Genomic DNA, 18,792 nt, shown 5'->3' with positions numbered 1-18,792 from the left:
TTTCATTTTTATGAGCGACACACACTCAACAGAGAGACAATGATACCAAGGCTATGGTTGGGCAGTAACAAGTCCCTCTAAATGCAATAACCTGGCACAGCAAGACTCCCCAATGAATCAGTGAGCCGTCTGGCAGCGTTTTGTATCAGTTCTTATAAGGGCGGGGCAAACAGACACGGAGTAAAAAAATATCAAATAGGATACGCTCATGGGCCTAGCAGAGTGGCAACAAGGTGAGTAGTTCAGTATCTTCAATATAAATGCACAAACTTATTTTTTTAACTAGGTCATTTAAACAGAAGTGAAGGTGAAGGTGAAGGCTTAGTTAGTACTAGGATGGGAGACTGCTGGGAATACCAGGGGACATGGTGAGGCAGCAGAGGCTCTAGTGGAAACTGTTGTTGTGCCCTTACGCAAGGCACTTCATCCATATTGCCTATTATTGATGAGGTATCCATTTTGAGTTTGCTGATTAATCAACCAGAACCAGATACATGTCAAACTGTTTTCCATGGCTGTGTTCAAACGCCCACCCTAGTCCCTAACCCCTCATTCACTATAGGCCCGCCCTCTTTAGTGGACTCTATAGTGCACTCATTCACAGAGGGATGCGGACATGCAGCTCACTATTTCAGGTCTAGATGAAAAAGAGTCAACTAGGCTGTTAAAGTCCAATAAAACTTGATTTCTGTCATAAATAATGATGAAATTGGACTGGCACACAAGTATTTTGGGCTAATAATAACAGTACAAGTTTTCGTCAAATTTTTGTCTGAGATGTGAAAATTATCGCTCTTTTAACAGTTCAGGCTAAGGTAATTGGCTAACGCCAGCAACTTTACACAGCAATGGTTTATTTAATAGTGTTTTATTCATAATCAGGATCAAAAGTGCGATAAACCAGTGCTTCTATCGGCTTCATTCAGTCGTGTTGTATCCAGTTAAACACCTGCTGCAGTGCATTGTGGTCTATATTGACTGGTCTAGTGACCACCGATGCCCACTACTTTTTAAGGTGCATTGTGGGAAATTTTCAGTGCACTTTTTTACTCCTTGGTCATTCTGACACCACTAATAATGGAATAGAGAATAGTGTGGTCAGACACAGCCTTAGTCTTTAAAATGACTTTTCATAATAAACATAATGTTTATGCCTAAATCTATGTTATATAACCATTTATAGGCAATTTTTTTTAATATATGTTAAACTGTAACTTTTTTGCCCACTTTTGTGTTACTACCTAAGAAAAACAAGTACAAAACAAAAAGGAGAAGGAGAAAAAGTCAAATAAAAGCAAAGTGACATTATGCAGCCAAGAAGTGACTGAAAGCCCTATGATTTATGGGAAGTATTGACTCTGGGCGCCAGATAAGGGAAAATGGATTTGCACAATTTCCTGGTCTAAGCCTTTTTACAGTTATTACACCAGGTTATGACAGAATTGCTTATTGACGATGAAAAAAACTCTAGCTGTTTTTTTTTATTTTAAGTTTCCCGTAAACAGCCCTTTTGGCATTTGCTGGGCTCAGAGAGAAAAAAGTGTGTAAGTGCAGAGTCGGGCTTCCACCTCATCATCTCGGCTGTAAATGAAAAAGCACAGAGGCCTTCAGAGGTGGAGGACTCATGTAATATGCATAGGCCCTACTAGTTCTTCTGAGAGTGTGTTTTGTGAGTATTTTCGCCACAGCTTTCATGGCCTGGATGACGGAGGAGAGGTGAGAGAGGTGGAGACTGAGAAATAGTCACGCTATTAGGGTTGTCAAAAGTATCAACAGTCAGATGCAAATCGACACTAAAACTATAACTAGATATAGATATTGAATACATACATTTTAGGACACATTAAGTGTTTCATTTATTTATTGCAGCTCATTAACAATATTGTACATATAGAATAGTATTTTGGGGGTAATCCTGCTTATTGTGGCATAATGGTGTTCAATATTATCGCTTATAGTGTGTGTTTTCTTCAGCATTTTCTTCACATTTTGTTACTGTTACAGGCTGAGATATACACAATATTTATGAATGACAGGCGCAAACCAGTCCAGCAGAACAAATATAGACCAAAAATACAGAACGGACCAACCTGGAGTTACAATTTCCCTGCTCATTTCTGTCCACTGTTGGCTTGTTATTTACTTCCTCTGTACGGCAAGACAAGACTTCAAAATCTGTGTCTAAAATGTTCACACATGATCAGCAAGGTTAATTAATAGAGCATGTTCACATTATGGTAAAACGGCACTCAAAAGGCAACATTTAAAATTAATACCTAAGAAGTGAAGGAGAGATGATGGGTGACTCACTGCAAAGTACATCGGAGCTCTAAATGAAATTAAAGTTAGACGAATGGCCCGCGCTAAAGTTCAGTCTTAATTACAGTCAGCTTCTAATTGACTGAACCAACAATTGCCACATTTGTCTTTGCAACCTCTAATGCTTCAGCCATAGATGCCAGGCTCATAATTGGATATCAGACATGAGCGATGACAATATGCACAAATTCATGTTTACATTTAAGGAAGTAATTATGCATTTTTATGGCCTGGTCAGCCAAGTAACTACACACTTTTCCTGTACTTAAGAAAGATGAATAATGTGGTTCTGGGTCTGCTCTTCCAGTTTGTCCCATGGGTGCGATTGACAGTCAGATTAACCAATGCTCGGTTCATTAGTGTCAAAACAAACATGGTGGTTTACGAGTACAAAAGAAACAAAAAAATGTGGATCTAATATATGACAGATGGAGCAATCATTTTTGGGGGTCAATATTTATCGTTTGTTCTTTTTCTTTATACCAGTGGGACATTTTTGGTTATTTTTAGGTACTATGGTCAGATTTAAGATGTCCAGGTTAAAATGATGAACTTCTATGACTCATTACAGACACAAATTAATTACTTAAGTGCTGCATTTTGTTATTCTTTACTGCAGTTCATAATTTTTTAACAATTTTGTAGATTTAGAATACTTTTTAGAGATAATTCTGAAGCACTTAACGCTATTAAAACAGGTAGTTATTTTTATATTTTGATATTTTAGCTTTTGGTTTTGAGCCACCAAACACTAACATGGCTATTTGAAATTAAATGCCTTCCATATTATTTAGGTAGGATTGTGTAAAAGTGGAAAAACAGGCTAATTATCTGTAAATTAACCCTTCATAACCTCAAATTTACCCTTTTGCAGCAGCTATTAATAAATGTATTTCTTTGTAGACGCTTTATTACGTTGCAGATGAGAGATTTTCCAGTAAAAATGAATGATTTTGGTGTAAATAAATCCTCCCTTGCCCTGTTTAATTAATGAGATTTACGAAGCAGATCTGTTATGTGGGCGCGTGAGGCAAATGTGACCAATCAAATTACTGTTACCGATGACAACCTCTTAATATATGCTGCGCACCTATGGCCCACTTACGGTACACATGTAAGATTCATGTTCACTGGCGACGTGCTGTGACTCACGGGTGAAGAGGTTACACAGTCAGCAAGAAGCTCTCAACAACTGGGTCACTTAGGTTCAGCTCAGAGTAGAAGATCCTACACAAGAAGAACTAGGTCGAATGCTTCAACTAGTCCATGTTTAGGTGCTAACTGTTTTTGAAGAGCACTAAAGCAAGCTGTCGGTACGTAAGAATAGAAAGACTAAAACAGGATATTCATTTCTATTCCATAAGTAGGTTAGAAGAACAAAACTAGGGCATCGCATAAACTTAGCTGTGAGAATGTACACTACAGCATACAGTAAGTGTAAGCCTGTGGTGTACGAAACCTTCCATATCTACAACTATTACTTATATTACACCTACGTTTTAGGTTTGAATTAATCGTTTATGGCAGGGGTCTCAAATTAAAATTAGCTGGGGGCCGCAGGAGGAAGAGTCCGGGTGAAGCTGGGTCATCACTGTTTTCAACATACATGAGGTAATATGCCAGTTCTTGTGGATTTTATGGATATACATTGTTATTTGTTGAATCTTTTGTGATGGGAGTACACAGCGCGAGTGACACATGTGTTTTGCATTTTACCGATTTGGCAGAACCTTCTACACACAACATGGTAATGCCTCATTAACATTACATTTTCATATTGTCCTGTGGGCCACAAAATATCATCTCGCGGGCAGCAATTGGTCCCCGGGCCGCGAGTTTGAGACTCCTGGTTGAGGAGAATCATTTAAGAATATGAAGGTTTTCAGGTTGTCCCAGAAAATTTATTGTTAAAGCAAAAAAAGTGACAGAAATAAGACCACTACACACTGTCTTCATCTAGTTATAACCATTTTATTTATTACAAACTTGGGGTGAGAGCTGATTGGCTCTCCAAGGGTCGTCCCTGCTTGACTTTTCCACCTGAAAAAACAGTTCTAAAGCTGTGCGAGTGGCAAAATAATACATGTGAATACTAGCAATGTCCCAAGAGGTTTGTGAGAGCTAGCGACAAGTTAAATAAATACTTCATTTTTCTTGGTTTGAAAATCAAGTACCCCACAGCTTTAATCTAGGTTAGGTTTAACCAAAGTTGTTTTCATACTAAAGAAAAATATTACAAAAATTAAGAAAAACTATATTAGGTTACTCTCGCAAACACTGCCAAAGCCTCGTGTTCTTTTTGACTTCCATTCAAACCACAGGATGCTTTCAATCGCCTCAGCAGGTCAGCCATGTAAACATTCCTTTAACCTCTTCAACCAAACCACTAGTGCTTGTTTAGGCACTGAGGTGAGAGTGGCCCCGAAAACTAAACTCAAAGACAAATACAGACGCTGAAAGCAGAGCAGTGGAGAGTAGAGGCCAGATCAATACTTGTGTCTGTGATTGCATGTGGTGAACAAGTTTTCTTCTCTCTCTGCAAGCCCACTTCTAAAGGTGCTGGAGAGCCCGAAGCCTCCATGATGAAACAGAATGAAATATTACTGATCGTCAGAAAACAAGCACAAAAGGATTCATGGATGTGATTCTGATAAAGATGTTCTTATAGAGAATTCTCAAGACGGAGAACTGAATCCATACACCAGATATTAAGAGCATACCGAATGAGGTAGAGGTAGCCTGCAGTGTGAGTATCCCCACTGAAAGAGTTAGAGGGAAAACTGGCACAGAATCTATCGGACTGGCCGCAAACTTTCTCTGTTTTGAAAAATGTGGACCACACCAGCTACATTTGAGCCTGGAGGGTGTTGGATAAGATACAAGGCTGGTAATCCAATAATGTTATAGTGGTGTTTACAGAGTGCGAGAAGAACAGGTGGGAGGTAAATGAGGTCCCATGATAGAGTGTTTTTTCACTCCAGTTAACGTTATTATTTTATATACGATGTAATGTTTATATTTACTAGTTCATTAAAAAAGGGGCATCAGTGGAACAGTTTAGAGCACAATTTAGACTCCTCTAAGACACTATTGTTGTGTTCTTGGGCAAGACACTGCACCCATTTCCCTGTATGAATGTGGCTACAGTACTATATAAGATTGATGTATTACAGTATTATTATTAAATACCTAGTGGGTGTATGTAGTGGTAGATAGAAAGTAGTGAAGTAGTAGTCAGCAGAGGTAGAAGAGATGCACTAGTGACATTTAGTAATAGTATTTATCTTTAATTCTGTGTTCATTATATTCAGAACAACTTTGAGAGGGAAATCCTTGATTATTATATAACAATACTGTAACTGTATAATGTATATTTTTCAAGATTTTCCATTCCTAAAGTAAAGTCAGAATAAAACTACACAGCTCAAACCCATCATTTCATTTCATGCCCACTGCACCAAGTCTCATTTACAAGTCAAAGCTAATGGCATTAATCAGACTGGCTCTAGAATGGCTCTCTTGTACTTTGATTGACAGCTGGCGCAGGTACCGCGGCGGCAGAGGCAGTACACAGCAGGTGCTCTGATCAAAGACGTTCCTTATTTCCAGGGCCACACTTCCTGCTTTCCACGAGGACATCTGCACAGAGCCATCGCCGGGAGAAACGCTGACGCAGCAGGGCCTGGCTTCTCCGGCATCAGCACAATGGACCAAGAGCATTTGTGAGGACCACTTTTATTCCAACCAGGAGTGAACGGTCCAAGCCCAAACACAGGGACTTTCTAATGCAGCCGGAGATAAGACGTTTCAAAAAAGAAATCTTCAAAAGGAAAGATACAAACAGGGGTTACAGAAAGTTCAGCTGGTAATTAAAAAGCTTTGGGAAAGAGTGAGGAGACTTCTGGAGTTACTCTATAGTTTTGCTGTGCGGAGCAGAATTCGGGAACACTCTGTCAGAGTTTAACGTTCGATCCAAAATGGTCCTCGGGCTCAGCTGCCGTGATGTGAGAACATATCAGAGCCGTCAGTGTAGTCCAGGAGTTGACAAGATGGATAGACTTTCAATTACAGTGATGCAGCAGTCAGTGGAGTACAAGCAGGACAGAGGATTTCAGTGGTTTTATAGCGAGTAATGAGTGAGGCTTCTGGCAACTTATAAATGACTTATAAATTATAAGCTAATTAAATGGACTGGTTCTTACAGGTAATTAAAGTATCTACTTAAATTTGTGTTAACAACATAGCATGCATATTAAAATGTGTTATAATACAGGCTTAAGAAATAACCACAGGCTCGCTACTTATGTTAATTTTAAGGTACTCACGCTGTTTAACTGTCACCAAAAAGTAACAACAAAGGCATCACAAAAGGTACAATTATGTAAGTTCTGGAGGTGGCAAGTCACCTGTATGTTTCCATGGAAATAAAAAATTAAAACCATACTCCGTAACATTATGCATGGAGAGAGATCAAAATTATCCCAAAAAAGTATGCTGAATGTACAATAATGTTAAAATATGAGCTGCAATAAATAAATAAATAACAGAATGCAACACTTAAGTCATCAAAGTGCATCTATAATGAGTTAAAGTAGTTCACAGGCCCGTCGACAGAAATTTGGGGCCCAGGGGCAAGAAGCCTCACATGGGCCCCCCTCTGATATATATGAATAGGAAAAGACCCTGAGGCCTGGACTAACAGACCCCTTTGTAGCTCCCCTGCCAACTCCCCTGGTAGTTCATAATTCAACCTTTTACAGCTCAAATTTTATAATAGTACAGAAAAATAACCAAACATTTCCCATTAGTACATAAAAATGAATAAAAACTGAACCCCAAATGATTGTTCCATCTATCATGTACTGAAGGATAAGTCAATACAGTATTTATTGTAATAGGCCTACCTCCGGACCAAATAAGAGTCAGGTTTGTGGAGATGCAAGCCCGCTCAGAGTAAGAACGCATTTTTTCAGTGCAATAAACATAACCCAGTATGAAAAAACATGCTTTTATTTTAGTCTGTTTTTCAACAAAAAAGTTACATACTGTGGCTTTACATTGAAATTAGCATTAAACATTTTTGTCATGTATTTTCCGTGTTGCCATGTTAAATTCTATAGTTATTCATACACAAAGATTATAGCAACTGTTAAAAGGAGTAGACAGTGTTACAAAGATACTGTTGCATAATAAATTCAGGAGGCTGCCAGATTCAGCCATTAATCCTTTATGTATTGGACAACCGCATTAATTGCACTTCTCATCTGTCCTTTCTGGCTTCATTTAAGTGTTTTACTAGCGACAAGATGTTGTTGGAAAACTTGCATAAAACAGCCTGCAGAAGTGAAAAGTGCCTCAATCTGTTACTACTAGTTATGCACTTCTCATATTTTCAAAGCCAAAACAAAACAGAGTGGCCCAATACACATTTGTTGTCATATTTACTGTAGCTATGGTTGAGTATTTACTGCAGTGAGTCATTTCTGGTTAAACTGCTGTCTGGGATAAATCAGTATAAGTGTACAGGTAAGAAAAAACACAGCTTCAGGCATATTCCTTTCAAGTGCTCAAACCCAGAAAATCTCATAGCTCCATTTGAACACCAAAACATTTTTTTATGAGTAGTGTTGACTGAAGATTGTATCAATAAGGAGGGAAAACAACAGATAATCAATGCAGCAAATACACAGTTTTGTAAGCCCATAATGTAAATGAACCTGTTATGTTAATGCAGAAAACAGGAGACGTGTGAGAGGAGCTTGTACAAGCAGCCGAGTGTGACATGTCTCTGGTGCAGAGGAGGTGGGCGCATCAACATTTATATATCACCGAATAACACACTGGATAAGGTGTTTTTAGTGTTAAGATAATGCTGTTTACTAGATTAGAGATGGTTCAAATATGACCTATATAACAGAACAAAAACAACTAATTAAATGTGTTAAAAATAGGGCTGAGCTATGATATCCAAATATTATTATATATGGTTGTGATTTGTACAATAGTATCAGTATCAGTATCGGTATCAGCCTTTGAGGGAAGTGTTTCTGCACTCAAATGACCTACAGATTTGAACATGTCACATTTTATAAGGCAAAACTTTTTAATTTTTTAATTTTTATTTTTTTTATCATTTCATGTCTGATTTATTAAAGTTTTAACTCCAAAAAATGAGGCGAAATTTGAACCAAAAAATAGGAATCATCTTTAAACCTGGCTCTTTTTATGTTTCTATTCTGAATGTTCCAAAAAATAGTCAATTTGGGCCGTTTTTAAAAATAAAATGCCTTATTTTTATACGAAAACATTACATGATGACAAACTTGTAATACATTTTTTTTTGCGCGTAAACCACAGCAGAAGTTTCAAATGAACACCTCTAAATTCAAGATGTTTCCCTGTTCACCTGCAGTGTCTGGTCTTCATTATATTCCAAACATGGTCCCAGTACAAAATTAGTTGAGTACATAACCTATGTGCAAGAACATGCTCTAACCAGCCTTATCAGATGAATCGTGACCGCTAAATAGAAGCAGTTTAAATATGTATGATGGGAGAAAAGCTACCTGCCTCAGTGCACACTAATGCTGGCGAGCCCCTCTCTGGAGGATAGAGTAAAACATTGATGGTGCAGAGCTTGTGGGCAGAGGCTGCACACCGCTGCATGTAGCCTCCGAGGGTACGCCGGTTCATCTAATTCCAGACTTCACCCACGGGACTCGGACTGGGTTCAGAAAAGGAAAAAATAGCTTGGTGCAAAATAAACTTGGAATGACTCATCTATTGGTGCGGTGTTTTGTGTGCATTATGATGGAGATGGCAAAGAGGGGTTGTGGACAAGGGATCAAGTAACAAGCGTAAATCTAGTGTAGCAGGATGGCCTAGGGGTTTGGTCACAGCACAGACTAGGCTCGCTGCCAGACTCAGCGTTAAGGGATAAATTCTAGGTAGTACGACTTATTAAAGCAGCAAAAGGAGGACAAAAACATCAAAGAAGGGGTGTTACACTTCTATGCTAACACATAAATTATTTACCTTTATTTATTTGTTACTTTTTATTGTTTTGCAAATGCTATATTCGCCAAAAAACATACTGAAATGCTTGATATGTATCAGTTTCATCCTCCCTTTAGTCCCCACACTAAGTCACTCCCCCTTCAGATCTCCATGGGCTGAACATTAGACAGAATCGTACTTCTAAGTTTGTATAGAGCCCGGAAGAGATCGCTAGATTAGTCAAACATACATGGATGATATATAAAATATCGTCAGGCATGTTTTTGATGAGGGAACAATGTTACGAAATGGCAGAAAGCTTCAAGAAGTCGACAGGGCCCCATGTAGCACCAGAGGTAACCCCACAGTTTGAAATACTGCTGTAATGTATCTGCTAATCGCTGGTGGAAAATCTCAACATTTGGTAAACACAACCTTTCCCCAAATCAGTGTCATCACCTTCCAACTTGTACATAATAAAAACTTAATGGAGCTAATTGTCTATAAACGTAATGTGTTTATCTCAACACAACTGACATCATGCATCACACAAAGAAGCCATTGTTCGCAACCTACATGCTATTTTTACTGTGCAATTGCATTTTTAACCACTCTAAGTACACACACCTTTTCTGTAGCTGTGAAAACAAACAGCGCAGCTCTTGTCTGGGCTTTGCGGTCCCTCTCAAACCTCCATCTATTGAGACAAGAGGCAGTCTGGAAGCTCACAAAAGCCTGGCCTATCACTCAGCATCACCATTACACCAGATAGACCCTGTTCTGTTCAGCACAAGAGTCACTTCAAATCACCCAAACACTGATCTGGGCTTCTGGAGACTTGAAACCAGACTCAAAAACGTGCGGCTGACTCATCAAACTAGCCTGGTATGAACATATTCTGAAAGCACATGTGACAACTTTGATTATTTTTTTAATTATTGCTTCATTTAACATAGTACCTTTGTTAAATATGTATCATAGTTTTACATGTGTCAAGTGGCAGTTAGCAAAGAAGAGTTGGGAAGGGCAAGTTGAAATTAAACATGTAGGAATTCCTGCAAGAAATATAATTTTCTGATAGTTTACACATTCATTTAACAAAATAAAGATGTTGCCATGTTTTGGGTTTTTTGTCAAATAATAACTAATGTGTAAATTTGACGAGTTTAGGCCTTTGATCACTTTGTGGTTTCCTGGTAACAGTTATGGAATTACCTCCACATAGTCCTAATCCTACATTCTCAAAGTCCTTGGGAAAAATACACATGAACACTTGGAACTCGGAACAACTCGGGAACTCGGGCCCCAACCTTCTGCCCGGCTTCCGCACCGTTCCCTGTTCTGTGCAGATTAACAAAAATCAGATGATTTGTCAATTTATCGAACGCATTTGAGCTCTTTGACTAAAAGTCATTACATTTAGGGGTTAACTGTCAATTATCCAGATCATAAAAGCAACAAATCTGATCTGAAAGACCCAAGACTACAGTTGTTTAATTACAAATGTAGCGTTAAATAGCAAAAGTAAACAAGCAGCCTAACATTTAGCTTTGAGAAGGCTCACAGCAACAACAGCTCTTACTGGATAACTCTTAGCGAACTGAGTGATTTTATTGATGGTGACATCAAGATCCTGACTTTCCAAGATATACAAACACATGAACGCAAACAAGTCAGAATCCCAATATCTCATCCCCGAGGAGGACCACATGTGTCACTTCAGCCATGTTCAACCAAGACGTAAAATTATAAACTTCACCAACATTTCCAAAAAGGGAAAATGGGATTTTTTTTTTTTTTTTTAGAAAAGTCTGTTATGTTTCAGTGAAAAGTGTAGTCATATGCACTTTAAATAAATACCAGGGACTGATTGTACAATGCAAAAAAGATATAAATGTGAAAACAACTGCAGCTTTGTGAATGGACTCAAGTATAAAAGGATTTACAATGGGGAATGGTCATTAAGTGGTTTATGTTGTTATTACGCTGATTCATCTGTAGCTTTCACTTGTGTTAAATATCCATTAGTGATCCAACCTTTAACCAAGCCATTTTCATTGCAGCCTTCTTCTTTTTTTTTTTTTTTTTTTAACTATTCAGGGTTTATTCAAGAAGATTAGAGCCGCTGTAAAAATATAACCAGTGTATTTTGGAGATTAAAGTTGTGGCTACAGGTCCCTGGTAGTTAGTCATCCAGTTGAAAAGTGAAGGTAAGAAAAATCTGTTTATTATATTATACGCCCTAATGCGTAAGTCCTGCAATGTAAACTAGCATCAGGTTTGGACTAGCTCTGTAATTTGTTAAAAGACCAGTAGTAGTAGTGGTAGTAGTAGTAGTCTTTGTAGTACTCTACTGCTTAAACCATCTTGTTGCTTCAAACACTTAAAAGCTTTGCTAAACACAATCTCTGAACTCATTGCCAATCTCCTCACAGCGATTTCATCAAGCACACGCTATAACTTTGCTAATAGTATCCGTGGCTATAAGCTATAAACTTCACATGGAGCGTGTCCTCTCATATCACAACACCACACCGCGTCCCTCCGGTCACAGGCCCATAATAAAATGGCCCGCTGCACCAGGCTGGACTGTGAAGGCCGGTGCTCAGCAGACACATGAGCCGTGCACTGTTACCACTTTTAAAGCCCCGGTATCGCCATGTCCGCGCTTGTTTACGAGACCGCTCCAACACTAGGACCAATGATCAGCCGCGTGTAGCCCTGAACCAATGACCTGTGTTAAAGAGCATTAATTGTCTTTTTACTGCAGACTCTAAATTCCTCACATTGTCAGTGCACCAGTGCGGTTGCTATAGCAGCAGCTGTCCTCCACCTCCATCTTTCTTTTTTTTATTTTTCTGAGTGATGGATAACAAAGTCAGTTCTATTCAGATTGTGGTTTATTGTCGTTTATTACAGCCCTACAAATGGTGTGGGCTACAAAATGAATAAATACATTTCAGATGTTCACTTCTTATAAAATGGTCTTAAAACTTGACATAATCATGAGAACTAGATATTGTGGGTGTGTGTTATGAAAAGAAGTTAAGAGGAGAAGTTAATAAGGGCCAAACTGCATAATCCAGAACTGTGTGTGTTTAACAGTAAATGTATGAATGCAGATATAATGTTTTTCCACTTTAGCCTATATGTTTCAGCACTTTTTTTTTTACTACTGAACAAAAGCACATTACAATTATATTTAGATTTGAGGAGCTACATACATGACAAAATAAACTAGTACAGTGTGGGATTATCAAGTATTGAAATCTATATTTTCCAGACTGTAAGTCGCACTTTTTTTCATACAGTGTCTGGGGGTGCGACTTATACTCAGGTGCGACCTATATGTGAAATTATTAAAATATATAATTTAGTTTTCTTTATTGTCACACTGACAAGTGCACAAGGGCGCTCTAGGCTTGTACCAGTATGACAGCCTCGCAGAAGAGGAAGCGGAAGCAGAAGCGGCAATTCATCTACTGCTGGAGTTGATGGAGTTCAGAAGTGACAATGAGGATGAAAAATTCAATGGATTTAGTGATTTGGAGTGAGATTGAGAGTAAACTTGTTGCTTGTTTTTTATGCTTTATTTATCTGATTAACTGTTAATATCTTACGTTAACAAACCAGACACGTGTCCTGTTTGTCTATGCTTCATCTAGATTAATAAATATAAAAGTGTTACGTGAGCATGCTGTACTGCTATTCAGTTGTTCTCTATTTTATTGTTATTATTATAACTTGCTTTTAAAGATAAAATGTTTGTTCTTGGTTTCGGATTTTGTAAAATTAATTTCCATCAAAAATGTGACTTATAGTCCAGCACGACTTAATGTTTTTTTATTCATTATCATACATTTTTTTGGCCGGTGTGACTTATACTCCGGACCGACATCTGGAAAATACCATAATCAATACTAAAACTGGTATTCAGACTTCATACTCTCTCGATTCTGGGAAAAAATTGGAACTCTCCTGAATAGTTTCTGCATCTATATCAGAGCTAGTATAAGACTATATGTTTACATAAAAAAAAGCTAATATATTTATGTGCTGTGTTTAATTACATTGTATTGTATAACAAAGTGATGACTGTGTTATCAAAATTTGCACTGAATATAAAAATATAGTTTTAAAATGTTATATTGTGACAAATCTAGCACTGAGTTTTAGGTTTAAAGATCACTAGTACTGTTTATTTGTATGCCCCTATGTTTAATATGTTGTGTTTGCAGCTGTTTGTAGTAAAACCCAAGACAAAATTTCCTCTGGGGCAATAAAATCAGCTGTGGTTTTGTCCGGAAGCTGTGGGTTGTCATTGAATTGCTGTTTTGTTGAGTTTGTACCTGCTGCCATCTGCATGTACCCAGCCAGAGTGCAGGCCCGACGCTCGCAGCCTCCACCGGGCAGGAAGATGGTGATGATGGCCAACAGGGAGCTGACAGCCAGCAGAGCACAGCCGCCCGAACACAACACCGCACTGGTCTGCAACACACAAACAAGTTTATTTTAGCAGCATGTTCCCCACTGCACAAAGACAGATTGCACCAGATGTTTCTCCTGTCTAAGGATACAAGTTTAGCCTCCTAACAAAGATTTATTTAGCAACTAGCAGCATTAGTTCCCAAAAGTTAGTGTAGATTGTGTAATTCACAGTCAATGTTTCTAACAGGTTAATGGCTCCCTCAGCTGGAACACTGCACAAAACAACAGGGCTCCGTCCACCTTCATTACAGCTGCGTTTAATCACACTCGGGAACTAGGGGACTGGTTCACAAGTGACGGAATCAGACACGCTGCACAATATGGCCCCTATGCACTGTCTTTGAGTAAAAACAATAGTATAGTGTGCAATCAATCAAAATGTAATCAGGATAGAGATTCAGTAGTGTTTAATTGTCAGTGATATGGCTGGAGGTTTTTAATCGGGACGTCCACAGCCAGCCCTCTGTCAGTAAAAGCATGTGGTCTGGAGCAGAGGTGAAACTTTAGAGGAAGAAATTTGACATTTTGTATGTTAAATGACCTGTTAAAAGTTTGTCTTGTTTATGTTCAGGAAATCAATACCTGAAAGACCTTTTTATTTATGTCTTGAAAATAAAATCAAATAGAAAAAGAGACTGAGATCAATCAATATGAGGGAAAAATGTGATTCACTTTCTGCCACATTGCCCAGCCCTTATTTCTTCAGCGAAAACAGACTTCACTATCTAATAATAGAGACAGGTATAAACAACACCTTTGTTTGCCCCTACTCGTGGGTTTTGGCTTATTTTAATCACTATGGCAACGGTCCTAATTTTTTCAGTTTCACTTTTCATTCTGAAACCCTCAGATAGAACTTGTCTTATTAGCGACTGTTTCAAAGTGTCTTTAAAGTGTTGTTTGATCTATAGTCCCATATCTGCATTTTAAACATGTCAGCCCTCAACAATGGAAAATGACTGAATGGTATTAGTGATTAGCATGTTGGCGGGGGCGATCACAAAGAAGAGTCTCCCATGCTCCAGGGAATTACACGCCTAAAACACGTGTCTGTACGCATGCCCCTGTGACTGACGTGAAGCAGCCACGATGAAAGCAGAGACTTCATATGGCTGACAGAAGATTTAATGAGCTTGTTCTGGGAGTTTGGTGAGAAGCAGGGGGAGCAGAGCTGTAAGAGCCATGATGCTGGTGGCAATGATGGCGATGATGATTTCTTTGACCTGTGTTGGAGAATGGATTGGATCGGCTTCATCAATGGGCCGCATTAATAGAAGTCATTCACATGTGAGTTACACATCACCTCTATGGGAACCACTGGCAGCTTGTGGCCAGCAAAGGGGCACCTTGGCCGTTACTGCACTCAAGATGGACATGTCCAGAATATTAAGTTAGTGAAGAAAGGAGAATTTTCTTCAACTATATCTGAAAATGCTTCAAGGTTTTCATTTTGTGTGTTAAATATTAAACTATTCTAGGACATTTGGGAAATATTAGAAAATCCATTTTAGAAGATATTTGATGGGCATTTCACACAAATTACCAATTTACTAAGTGACCCCATCCTTTTTTCATTCAAATTAAAAAATAATACAATTTTAATTAAAGTTTGAAAAGTGCTTATAATGGACAATGGGTCTCAAGACTATATTGGCAGATTTTTTCTTTTGTCTTGTATAATTATATGTAAAAGCATTTCAGACCAAGTGAAAGGTACACTTTCTTAAAAAAAAAAAAAGAAAAAAGAAAAAGAAAAAAAAGAAAACAACTCTAAGTTAATTACACTGTTGAACACCAGAGGGCTTTGGTTACTTTTCATCATGAAGGTCCACTGTGGGGTCCACTGTCCTAACAGCAGTGGGTCCAGACCAAACTGACTGAGAGTGCGTAAGAGTCTCAAAAGGGTGTAAATACTCCTCCATTAAGAGTCATTTTTCAAACTGAGAGTGCAAGCATTTTAAAATGAGGTTGCAACGCTCCCTTTTGCACCGCTGTGGACCTGGGCCTGCGTTTGAATGGTGTGTCCATGTCCCCTCCTATATGAAAATGAAGGGCCCTCAGTGGTATACACCCTCAGTGGTATATGTGGCCCTTCTGAAGTCATGCCTCCTGCCTGTGAACTGTTCATAAAAAATGATTGAAATGCACCCATGGATGATTTTATGTGTTGTTTTGGTCACTTATAACTCCTGTTAGCTGTTTTCACTGTAAATGGTCTCTGTTTTCTTTGTGTGTCTGTGGTCTATTAGGTTTCATGTTTAATATCCAATAATGTATCAGTGCTGCCCAATTTGGAAAAAAAATATCTAATTGTGATTTTTCTGACAAGCATAGTGATTGTGATTAAATTTGCAATTTATGTTTTAAAAAATAGGATTCTGTTAAAAGTTTATATTGTAAACGCATCAAGAATGGTCAAAAAACTGAAATATGAACTGAAAAACTAATACAAGAATCACATTTCAGAACATGTTTGTATAGGTGTGAAGTTTGCTATTTCCTAAATGGTAAATTCTTACATTTTTATATAGCTCTTTTCCACATTCAAGGCACTCAAAGTGCTTTACATCAAGGAACCACACATCCATTCACACACACATTCATACACCAGTGTACACAGACACTGGGATGAGAAGAGTTAAGTGTCTTGCCCAAAGACACAATAGCAGCATTCATCTGTGGGAGCTGAGAACATTCAGATCAGTGGACAAACACCATCATTTCTAATTTCTAGTCCATTCAAATTGTGATTTTGATTCATTTGTGCTTAATCTTGCGATTGAATCATGTGTCTGTCATTGACAATAATTGAAAATAAATAAACACATAAATACATAAAACCGTATCAGGAGCTTACTGCCTGTTGTGTTGTGTAGAAAATCTGCTCCAACCCTGAAAATGCCAAAAATACTACTTACAACAATGGCAGGCTCAAGTGAAAAGAAGCACACAAAAGTTGTGCTTGTTTTGAGGCTTGTTTTTGACAGTTTGTACAGAACAAATTTCATCCTTGATAGTTCCCGACTCTTTTGTACAGATTAAATAAAGGATTTTCCAGTAGGGACCTCTTCGACACGGCCTGACTGTTCCTCTAATAACCCAGAACAGAAACCACGGCAGACAGGATGGACATTGCCGAAGACAAATTCTTGCAATAACAACTTCCTACACTACTTTCAGAATTGTTCTAGTCCAAGGCCAAAGAGCACAGGCACATTTGAAGGTACAGAGAAGCCATTAACTCCAGTGTTCTTTGTTGTATGTTCTACGAAGAGATGGAGGTATTCATGTGGGCAGAGAGGACTATTTCACCTCCTCAGCGCGATCTAGGTCGGCGTCCTGGGGGCCCAGTGTGCAGCCTACCTCAGATCCCACTGTTCCCCATCCGCTGTAATACATTAAAGATACATCAAGTCCCCAATAGGAGCAGAGATGTGGATATACAGGACACGGGTCATTTGTTATGGAGCGGTTTCACCTAACAAAAAAGATTTCTAACACGCAATGGGAAAAAACTCGCCACTATATGACAATTTACATAATCGCACATAGGCACAGAGTGGTAGGCGGAGACATGAGGTGAGTGAAAACTGCAATTTTCAAGGAACGTGACCAGTCAACTATCATATATTTACGTCGAAAGCAGGATTCGAACTACCAACCTTCGGATCAGCGGTTAAATACTCCACCTACTGAGCTGCCGTCACCTGCATTTTGCTTTCGGACAGTTAGCTAAAACAACTCTGGATAGGCTCCATTTTTGAATTCTGTCCATTTTACAGAAGCTAAAATAGATTTATAAACATGACATTTTTAGTATGCCTGTTAACACACCCAGCGAGACGATCACTGCCATTCACAGCATTCTACCGTAAAAAAAACAACAATTCAATTAGCAGCCCCCCAGTTAATCAAACTCCAGTCTGAGTTTGAGAGCGGTGTGTGCTCCGGCTGCTGCTGTGGCACTAATTATGACTTTCTCTCAGACAATACGGTAAAATGAGGAGGTCCCATTCTACTACTGTACTTGTGTAGTTCTGCACACAAGTTAATTTACGAGCAAATGAGCCCCTAACAGCACTAGTCCTTTCAGTGATGCTTTCTAAATAGATCGTAATTATGTGTGAATAACCAGAGTAACAGCTGGAGATGGAGAGGGGAGCCAGGAGGAGGAGAAAGATGGGATAATTATGCGAAGGGAGAAGAAGAAAAGTTTTAATCTGGCACAGAGACACAGAGGCGCGCCATAATCTCCGCTGTCTGTCTGCCGTCTCCCATAGCGACTGGAAAAAAAATTATAAAATTGGAATAAAATCTGCTAACAATATTAAAAGATTGTGCAACTCTGGGATATTTTTGTTTTAATGGTGCTAATGTTAACAAACAACTTCAGTTTGGACAGGGAGAATTCATTTTACAAGCAATTATGAATGCGCTGTTAAGAGTCTGCTGGTTACAAGGTTTTATAGCATAATCATTAGAGCTGTTTTGGGATTAGGAAAATGAGTTATGAATTCTTGAGTTTTATCCAGAAATGAATTGCTTATCATGAATTAAAGATGATTTGTCCGCCACCTGCTTGTTTCCATGGTGACATAGTATGGAAACTTATCCTTCACGCTTTTACTAAATTACAAGTGCTTTTATTTTATTATTATATTACATTTCATATTGGGTGACAGTGGCTCAATTGATAGAGTGTTTGTCCACTGATCTGAAGATGGCGCTTCAAATCGCACTCTCAACATAAACATAACTGGTAGAACAATCCGACAGTCCGTGACCACAAATGAATAGTATCGTTGTGTCCTTGGGCAAGACACTTAACCAACCTCACCCCTAATGTCTGAGTACACTGGTGTATGAATGGGTGAGTGGTTCCTTGATATAATGCGCTAAAAGATGGAAAAGCGTTACATAAAAATTTGACCATTTACCATATCATGAAATCCATCCGTACTGTGAATGGGCTCACCTCTCCGTTGATCT

The 18,792-nt window shown here is 38.6% G+C and overlaps 1 protein-coding gene across 1 annotated transcript in view; it reads right to left on the bottom strand.

Moving 5' to 3' along the window:
* LOC117381053 (LHFPL tetraspan subfamily member 7 protein) overlaps window positions 1-18,792 on the bottom strand; it is a 133,674-nt gene that overhangs the window by 81,141 nt on the left and 33,741 nt on the right. The window contains exon 2 of the mRNA XM_033977895.2: window positions 13,665-13,803. Within this exon, the coding sequence (XP_033833786.1) occupies window positions 13,665-13,803 (139 nt within the window). The remainder of the gene's footprint in view (window positions 1-13,664; window positions 13,804-18,792) is intronic.

The sequence above is a fragment of the Periophthalmus magnuspinnatus genome, chromosome 14, assembly GCF_009829125.3.
Source record: "Periophthalmus magnuspinnatus isolate fPerMag1 chromosome 14, fPerMag1.2.pri, whole genome shotgun sequence".
NCBI lineage: Eukaryota > Metazoa > Chordata > Actinopteri > Gobiiformes > Gobiidae > Periophthalmus > Periophthalmus magnuspinnatus.
This window is presented reverse-complemented; position numbering and strand designations above follow the sequence as displayed.